This window comes from Podarcis muralis, chromosome 5, assembly GCF_964188315.1.
Source record: "Podarcis muralis chromosome 5, rPodMur119.hap1.1, whole genome shotgun sequence".
NCBI classification, from domain to species: Eukaryota; Metazoa; Chordata; class Lepidosauria; order Squamata; family Lacertidae; genus Podarcis; species Podarcis muralis.
In genome coordinates, this window is record NC_135659.1 from 67,238,256 (window position 1) to 67,248,484 (window position 10,229).

The 10,229-nt window shown below is 43.6% G+C and overlaps 1 protein-coding gene across 1 annotated transcript in view; it reads right to left on the reverse strand.

Moving 5' to 3' along the window:
- RSBN1 (round spermatid basic protein 1) overlaps positions 1 to 10,048 on the reverse strand; it is a 30,080-nt gene extending 20,032 nt beyond the window's left edge. Inside the window, exon 1 of the mRNA XM_028734524.2 lies at positions 9,545 to 10,048. Within this exon, the coding sequence (XP_028590357.1) occupies positions 9,545 to 10,001 (457 nt within the window). The 5' untranslated portion in view covers positions 10,002 to 10,048. The remainder of the gene's footprint in view (positions 1 to 9,544) is intronic.
- Between the last annotated feature and the right edge of the window lie 181 nt (positions 10,049 to 10,229).

Below are 10,229 nucleotides of genomic sequence, written 5' to 3' on the forward strand. Positions count from 1 at the left end.
ACTGAGTGGCACTATTTCTGAAAGTATTCATGTAGCTGTCCAATTGTTGTTGGCTTCCAAGTCCTGTGACCACCACCAGCAAGGCCAATGGTAATTGTTGATGGAGGTTGGAGCCCAGCAATATCCTAGGGCCCATGCAATTAAGACAAGAGATGCCGAGATTCTGGATCTCATGCAGACTCAGAACCTGCATTCTACTTATTTGCTACTCCCAACTACATCAGCACCAATGTATCATCAAATTAGACTGTCTCTGGCCCCTTTCACCAGCAGTAAGCCATGCCAGCTTGCTGAAGCTACACAGTGTAGGCTGAATTTTCTCTGTGCTTTGCTTCATCCCCAAGTTTCACCTTTGATGGTAAGCTTCAATAGTTATCAATAGGAAGCTTTCCACAAAACCTGACCTATTTTACCAGTGGATTCTTTTACTAGGATTTGTTAACTACCAGTTGAACATAGCAAGTCAAAATCATCCCTAGAAAAAAGGATTTTCAGAAAAAATGTAAATAAATGCTTTTTTACTTATTTCAGACTGTGATTACCATGTGTGTGGACTTATTGGCTGCATTCATACATAGTGCCAACCTATGGTTTGTTCAACATATCATCTCATGCACAAGCCATGTCTTGTTTCTCCAGAATTCAGTTTGTTTTTCATCAGCTCTTGCCACAAGCCCCTGCAACTTAATCAAGGCTGTTGGATTCCAACGTAACACCAACATACTGTATTTTAAAAACAATTATTGGCTTAGAAGGGAACTGCAAACCATAGCTTCACATGGTAGTTATTTGCAAACAAAGCTATTGTGTGGCTGATTTACAAGTGTGCCCATGTTCGTAATGGTCTTGGCATTATGCTCAGTACATAAATTACCCTTACTGTCTGACTACAGGATTCCTGTGAGGACCAAGCACTAAGGCTTGGTTCACAAATAGCACTAAACTAAACTATAGCACAAACCACCAAATATGCAGGCCCTGGGAAGGAGGCTGTAGCTGCTTTGCTCCTCTCCGCTGGTCATTCATTCTGCTGCTGCACTAAACTACATCACAGTCTGAATTGACACGTCATTCAAACCCAAGCTTATGGTTTAACTCTCTCCAGACAGCTTTACATTTTTATGCATATAGGAAGAAAAACTATCTGTGCACTCCCTAATGAATTTAGACTTCATTGGCTGTTATAGATGACTATTGGTTTTTATTTTATATATTGTAAAACCTGGAATGTCATGAACCATGTGCATTGGTCACCCATTATTCCACTATCTCACATGTTTGGTTGGGGAGATGGTTAATGTTGTAAAATGCAAAAACAATTTAAAAAACAAAAAAACCTAAGGCTGTATTATGTTCCTTAGGTTTAAGCATGCATCTAACACTTTTCCAACCTATAAACACACCTATCCCCATTAAATGTATAGCCTCACTGACAGTGTTAGAAACTCAAGGTATATAAAGGTAAAGGTACCCCTGCCCGTACGGGCCAGTCTTGCCAGACTCTTGGGTTGTGCACTCATCTCACTCTATAGGCCGAGAGCCAGCACTGTCCGCAGACACTTCAGGGTCACGTGGCCAGCGTGACAAGCTGCATTTGGCGAGCCAGCGCAGCACACGGAACACCGTTTACCTTCACGCTGATAAGCGGTCCCTATTTATCTACTTGCACCCGGGGGTGCTTTCAAACTGTTAGGTTGGCAGGCACTGGGACCAAACGACGGGAGCGCACCCCGCTGCGGGGATTCGAACCGCCGACCATGCGATCGGCAAGTCCTAGGCGCTGAGGTTTTACCCACATAAGCTAGGCATCAAAGGGCACCTTAAACCTTGGCTAAAGTCAACAAAATGGAATGTCTAGGCACCATGGGGGGAGAGATGAATATTTTTTATTATTTTTATTCATTTCATTTCTATTCTGCTTTATATTTCAAAGAAAAAATCTCAAAGCAGTTTACAACACATTAAAAATCAAATAAAACAATCCAGAATAAAACAAATTCAAACTTCAAGGAAAATATTTCAGATCATTCTGTAAGTTACATTTTGTTTTCTCCATATTATCTACCTACCTAATTTATGCAGCTGCCCCATAGCAGAAGTACTCTAGGAAGCCAGTGTGGTGTAGTGGTAAGAGCATGAGACTTGGACCTGGGAGATCAGGGTTCAAATCTCCACTTGGTCATAAAGATCACTGAGTAACCTTGGGCCAGTCACAGCCTCTTAACTTAGCTGACAGGGTCATTGTAGGGATTAACTGAGGAGGGGGTGAACCTTGTACCCCTTGGAGAAAAAGATGAGATATAAATTCAATAAATAAGCCCTTCTGCTTACCTGCTTAAGAAAGCTGGAGGGTGAAGCCAAACGGAGATGTCAGTTGCCAACCTGGCATCCAAAGATCTCCACATGGTCACAACTGAACCCACACCACTACACCAGTCACAAAACTCACTTGGTGCCTGAGGAATTTCTAGCACTGCACATGAGGCAACTACCATACTGAAGCAACACATGTCTGAGTCTGATCAGTGTCTAGATAGAAGACCACATGGGAAACCCATGTATACCACTTTGAGTTCTATGAGGGGAAAATGGTGAAATAGAAATCACAGAATTGTAGAGTTGGAAGAGACCATGAGAGTCATCTAGTCCAGTGTTTCCCAACCTTGTGCCTCCAGCTGTTTTTGGACTACAATTCCCATCATCCCTTGCCACTGGTCTTGCTAGTCAGGGATGATGGGAGTTGTAGTTCAAAAACAGCTGGAGGCACAAGGTTGGGAAACACTGATCTAGTCCAACCCCCTGCAATGCAGGATTTTTTTTTCCCAAACGACAACCCTGAAATTAAGTATCTTGTGCTCTACCAACTGAGCTATTATATCCAACTAAGATCTACTCATAGTAGACCCACTGAAATTAATGGGCCTAAGTTAGGAATGTCGATTAATTTCAATACGTCTGCTCCAAGTAGGATTAGCACTAGTACTAGATACAACCTATAGTAATTTGTTTTTAATGCCTTCCTTTTTTCTAAAAATTAAAACATACTAATTATAGGACATCTGAAGAGTTATCTGAATGTGGACATAATTATATGCATGCATCCTAGAAACAGTCACCTGAAAAAGTTACACTTTTGAAACTACTCAGACTGACATTGTATATATTTATTACTTTTCTACCCCAGCTTTCTTCAAATGCTCTAAGGGCCGCTCACACAAAAAAATACAATGAAAATACAAATGTTTTTAACAAAACATTACTAATCTTATCAAACTGAATTTTTAGCAACTGAAAGCTTTCTATAGAAAGTACAGCAATGGAAAACTTCACATTAAATATCACTGGTGGGGCTCTCCCAATGCTAGCACAGAATGGAGGACTCTGATATGCCTTATGCCTTAAACGTAAAGGTACCCCTGACCAGTCGTGGATTACTCTGGGGTTGCACGCTCATCTCGCTCTATAGGCCAAGGGAGCTGGCATTTGTCCGCAGACAGCTTCTGGGTCATATGGCCAGCATGACTAAGCTGCTTCTACCAACCAGAGCAGTGCATGGAAATGCCATTTACCTTCCCGCCGAAGCGGTGCCTATTTATCTACTTGCACTTTGACGTGCTTTCAAACTGCTAGGTGAGCAGGAGCTGGGAGCTCACCCCATCGTGGGGATTCAAACTGCCTACCTTCTGATTGGCAAGCCCTAGGCTCTGTGGTTTAGACCACAGCGCCACCTGTGTCTCGCCTTATGCCTTACACAACTGAAATCCCATGGTTGCTTGAAAGTTGGTCCTATTTATTTAAATGAGTTTGCTTCTAAGTAGGATGCCTTATGCCTTACACAACTGAAATCCCATTTTAAACATCCTACTTAGAAGCAAGCTCATTTAAATAAATTGGACTAACTTTCAAGCCACCGTGGGTTGGATTTAGCTGCTCGTATGTCATGTATTATTAATGAAGTATTGCTTTAAAAAAACCTAAATGGAACTTTATTGAACAATTAACTGATTCACCATAACACTAAACCATGTTTAGCAATATGTGAACAAGGCTGAAGTGTTTCAGAACAGTTTTCAGCCCACACTCCACCCCTTCCTGTGCTGTCCATGGTTTGAAGCTGGCAAACAATTTGTTTGTAGTAAGCCATGTTAGCAGATAATGCTATGCCAATATTTAAAACTGAAAGTAAACTTAGCATAAATTGTCTTCCTAGTCTCGCAGGAGGGGAGGGTGAACATAAACTTGATGCTTCACTCATGGTCACTCATTCATGTAGCACTACATTATGGTTTAGCATTACATTTAAACCAGTTCAACTTAGCCACTACTGACATTTTCAAAAAGTGTTCAAAAAGTGTTCACACACTGTTCTGACATTACTGGAAAAGTTTTTCAACCTTACTAGAAGTTACTATTTGTTTTAGGAAATCCAGACATCTAGGATTTCACTAGTCCCATAGAACATATTGTCTATTGCATTTGAAGTCACAGGATGATGGGACATTAGAATCTGCCTTACACAAAGTCAAACTATTGGTCCATTCAGGTCTCCATATTGTCTACACCGACTAGTAGCAGCTCCTCAAGGTTTCAGACGGGGAACATTCCCTCCTTGAAGAAGCCAGAGCTTGCACCTGGAACCTTTTGCATGCAAAGCATATGTTCTACCCACTGAGCTACACTCCACTAGTGTGTTGATCTTTACAAACTTCATGGCAGCTATTTCATACACAGCCAAAGTTTGCCATATTTGGCAAGTATCTTATAAGTATATATTTATTCCCCATATCACAAAAAGCCAGGTGTAGGGGTGCTTGATACATTACTGCTTTACTGCCTGTAACTGACTACAAACTACTGGTACAGGCTTCCATGGAGACACCAATTCCATAGCGCCCAAGCTTTTCCAGTTCCAGGAAACTGTATGAAGTTGCATGAATATAGGCATCCAAGGAACCATGTAGGAAAACCTCTCCATTTAGTAAATTACTGAACTTTTACTACATGTAAGAATGTGTGGCAGGAATATGTTCAGCATTGTACTGCATTTAAAATTATACTGTCATTTTAGTAATACAGAACTAGGCAACTATATGGTAGAAACCTTATCTGGTGGCTCATTGGTCATCTGGTGACTCATACTATGTGTAAAAGTAATCTACAAGTACAGTGGTACCCCGCAAGACGAAATTAATTCGTTCCGCAATTTTTGTCGTCTAGCGAATTTTTCGTCTTGCGAAGCACGAAATCCCATAGGAATGCATTGAAAATCAATTAATGCGTTCCTATGGTCAAAAAAAGTCCAAACAAAGCCAAATTTGGTACAACAACAGTTTATTAACTGCTCTTTAAAGTCACACATACTGTAAAGAGCAGTTCAAAAATTGAAGGGAAAATAAATTAACTTTATAAACAAAACATGTCTTTGTTTTTAGACAAAGAAAACAAAGTCGCGAGACGTTTTCGTCTTGCGAAGCAAGCCCATAGGGGAAATTCGTCTTGCGAGGCAAATCGAAAACGGAAAAACCTTTCGTCTAGCGAGTTTTTTGTCTTGCGAGGCATTCGTCTTGCGAGGTACCACTGTAATGCATCAGGTAACAGCAAATAGTTTTGATACATGCCTACTCTTCTTCCCTCTGCTCTCAAGAAGGTCCACCACCTTAAAAGGTAAAGGTAAAGGTACCCCTGCCCGTACGGGCCAGTCTTGACAGACTCTAGGGTTGTGCGCTCATCTCACTCTATAGGCCGGGAGCCAGCGCTGTCCGCAGACACTTCCGGGTCACGTGGCCAGCGTGACAAGCTGTATCTGGCGAGCCAGCACAGCACACAGAACACCGTTTACCTTCCCGCTGGTAAGCGGTCCCTATTTATCTACTTGCACCCAGGGGTGCTTTCGAACTGCTAGGTTGGCAGGCGCTGGGACCGAACGACGGGAGTGCACCCCGCCGCGGGGATTCGAACCGCCGACCATGCGATCGGCAAGTCCTAGGCACTGAGGTTTTACCCACAGCGCCACCCGTGTCCCTGTCCACCACCTTAGAATTCCACAAATAAATGGTACACACCCACACCCCAAACTCTTTGAGAAAGGATTCTATACAGACTCATCTTTCATCTTGATTCTTAACATAAGTGTCCTGGTTTTTCTGTTCTCAAAAAGGTTTCCAACTATATACCGTATTTCCACCAAATTAGAGAAGACTAAACTTTCATAAAACCCTACATCAGGGAATATTCTGGTCTTTGAGGTAACAGAAGGTTGCACTAGTGAAGTTGACAGCACTTTTTCCATGTTCTTTAACTATAGCTATTGGTTTGGAAGGCTTATGTACTGCCATGAAATCACTATTATTTCTGGCACCCAGCTACTTCATCTGCTGTTCGCTCAGGAACAGCTGCTTCTTAGCCTTCTCAGAAGAGAAACTATCTGCACCTCTGGTATAATCCAGTTCTTGTCATTCTTACGATTGGCCACAAGCGTTTCTGAGTGGTTATATAAAAAGTAGTGTGTTATGAAGGTACACACAAGAGCCAGGACTGTTGAATGTACATGACACCCAACTTGGGCTTGCTGCCATGTATTATAGAATGAGCCATAATTATCAGTAAATGCAGAACTAGGACAAGGTAGCCCTACTACAGATCAATTACCTTTGCATGAAAAGAGCCTGTGCTTTAAAAATCTTTAGCAAACAAAGGCGAGACTGTGTGTAGCATTCAAAGTGATGGTACAAAAATAAAAAGGTTTTATTATATAACTCTGTCATCAAGGAAGTGGAAGTGTTTTTCTTCAGCCAAAGGCCTAAGTAACACACATCAATAGAGCAAAATATTAGGCTCTTCTCTCTCTTTTTCACTGAAGAATGTCCTCTGAATAACAGTTTCAACTAAGTTCAGTAGGCATTACAATGCTTCTTTTTCATAGTAAGTGCATTCTAACCACAGTGAATATGAGGGATTCTAATTTTTCACTGAAAGGTAATTCTAAACACATTAAGCAGAGTTCTAAGGAACTAATGTGATGAATTTCATTCCCCCCCCCCCCCGCTACTTTTGACACATAAACTAAGAGGTCTAATTGTGCACTTACACAGTTACCCAAATACTACTTGCAAGCCACAAGTGGGATTTCACTACTGATGTTATTCCACATTGGTTTGTCCGACTAAATAAATCACAGGAGAGCAATAATTAAAATATTCTCAGTCTAGTATACAGCAAGCAAAATTTGTGGATTATATCCTGTTCACTACAGGAAAAATAAATGGAAACAGCCTTACCTTACATTAGTACTGACTTTCTTTAACTGTTCACTGTACACAAGTGTTTCAAGTTTCAAAATCTTCTTCATAATATGTTCTTAACATAGCAAGAATCTTGGTCACTCAAATATTCTCCTGAAGAACAGGCCTACAATAAATTTTCTTGATACCAGCACTGATAGGCATCAAGTGAAATTGTTCTTCTGCCATCGTGATATTTAACAGACTTACTGTTGAAGTGTTCATTTATCCAAATCTTATATGCTTAAATATGGTGTTGCTTCATTAGCAAGTAAAAAGAACAAAGAAGGTTTTTGCCTCCATGTCTATAATAAATGTCACAGCATAGCTGACAACTGCCTAGGTTAAAAGTCATCATTACACTACACTACAATACTATAGTGTCCTATAATAATAGGTCTGCTACTGTTTCATTTATCAATATGTCATTAGTGTCATAATATGGTTAGTAACTACCACGCTGTATTCCAAACTAGAAATCTCAAGTTTCTGTTTGAGATTTGGTAGCTATCCTTAGACTGCAATACTAAGCACAAAAGTGAATCCTACTGAACAACTGGATCATACATCTGAGTAAACATGTATAGGAATGTTAAACAAATTCTGCCTAAAGTGATACAGCACCATGGCTACCTTCAGTCGCTAGAATTGTACTACTAGCATTAGGCCCCACTATTCTATTAGATACGCAGGGATTTTTCAGAGATACTCACAAACATGTCACAAGCAGATCACATGTACTGAAGAGATCAAAAGTTTCTACTAAAGCAATTCCAAAACTAGATATGCAACTGTTAGTACCACAGACTTCTGAAGAATAGCCAACTGTCTAAAAGAGGGCAAGCTATCTAGAAGCAGGGCAGTTAAAAAACCCACTCATCTCTTTTTTAAAAGGAAAAATATTGTAAGAGTTAGAGACATTAAATATATACACTTTAAGCATTCCAAAAGACTCAGTTGTGCTCACATGAAAGTTTCAGAAGCCTGCACAATAACATGTTTATGCTCCCAACAAGCATGTAATACTTTAATATGCAGCATCCCTAATTAAACTTTTTAAAAGCTACTGACTTTTTAAAAAGTTGCAAAACTAGAAAAACTGTTCAATGAATCAAAAAAAAATGTTCAGATCAAGACTTTTTGTAAGTGTAAAAATAATATTGCAATATTATGTTCTGGACACCTACCCCACTAACACTAGTCCAAAAACAGCCATTTTGTACCAATATATGTACTTGTTGGACTTCTTGGGTTAATGAGTGTTCAGTCCTCTTAAGAACCATGTTTCTTAAGTGTGTGTGTGTGTGTTGTTGTTTTTTTACATACCAGCTTTTCTTCCAAAGAGCTCAATGTGGTGTACATGGTTCTCATCCTCCCCATTTCATCCTCCATACCCTGTGAGGTAGCATAGGCTAACAGATGATGATCAGCCCAAGGTCACCCAGTGAGCTTCATGGCTGAGTGGGATTCAAACCCTGATCTCCCAGATCATACTCTAACCATTATGCCACACCAGCACTTTTTAAAAAGTTCACTTTTATCTTTGTTTAAGTTCTATTTCCACAAGACTGAGGAAACACACTGCATAGAGCAATCCCACTGCTACTATCCTACTGCATAATTGAAATCAGGAGCAAGCATAAAGATAAGACACTGTCAAGAGGGAATGAACTCACCCTTTAACCCTTAACAAAAGGGGCAGCTAACTAAACATATCACTATGCAACATCTGGAGGAAAGCAAGAGATTAACTTAAATACGTAGTGAAGAAATGCAGCTGAGGAATGACAAGCACAAGCATTTAAAAGGCAAGAAGGAACTCTGACAGGGCCAGGCGCGCCTTAGCAAGCCAGCCTGTCGCTAGCCAACTGACAAACGAAGGTGAAGCCCTCCAACAGGTATACAAGAAGCAAACTCCGCCACCCCACCTGGCAGCTCGAACGGGCACCCTCCGCCGCCAGAACCAAATGCAGCGACCTCTGCCTTTGACTGGGCCCACTATCCCGCCGCGGATTTGAGCATGTAGAATCTAATAGCCAAGCGACGCACAGCGATGCATTTCCCCCGCTCTGGCCTCCAGGAACCTGACCTGGCAGATGCGCTGAAAGGCAGCAGGGGGGTGTCGCTAACCTCCGGCATGGGGCGCCACAGACCGAGGGGCGTGGGGCGCGCGACTACCTGCCGGGCAAGTACCCCGACCCAGAAGGGAGACTCGACCCAGGGGGACCGACGGGCGCCCGCCCCCTACCAGCCCCGCCGCTCACCTCGCTTGCTGGGCCGCCCGACGGCGCCGTCGCCGGAGCTTCCCCGCCTCCCCTTGTGCAGCTTCCCCCCGGAGGAGCGGCCGGGCTCGCAGTCGGCGCTGTCCGGGCGGTGCCGGTGCCGGTGGTGATGCCGCCGCTCGCAGCGCGGGGCCTGCGCGGGGAGGCTGAGGGGGGAGAAAGTGAAGAGCCCCGCTGCGGTGGACGCTACGGAGGGCGCCGCCGACAGGCCGGGGACGGCGGCCGGCGGCAGCGGCGGCGGCGGCTCCGCCTGAGCGGGCCCCACCACGAGCGGCTGCTGGCTCAGCTTGGCCCTCTTGCACCCTCCGAGCTCCCCCGGCGGGCCTTTCCGCTTCCTCCCCCCTCCCCTGGGTCTGCCCGGCCGGTCGCCAAGTGGGAGCGAAGGCGTCTCTTCCGCGCCCCGGGACACGGCGCGCACTGCAGCGACCTGCGCAGCCATTTCACCGTCTCCCTCACACACATTTAAATGGCCCGAGCGCCAGCTGCCACCGCGCAGGCGCCGCCTGGTACCCCCTGGGAATTGTGGTCCGGGCGGGCACGCCGGGAGCTGTAGTTTTCGGGGACTAAGCGCATGCTCGGATGCGCACAGCTTGCTGGGAAAGCAAGTTTTCGTTTGGGCTCCGGGTAGTTCTTGATGGAGAGGAGCGTGCAAAGAGTCACGCAGTGC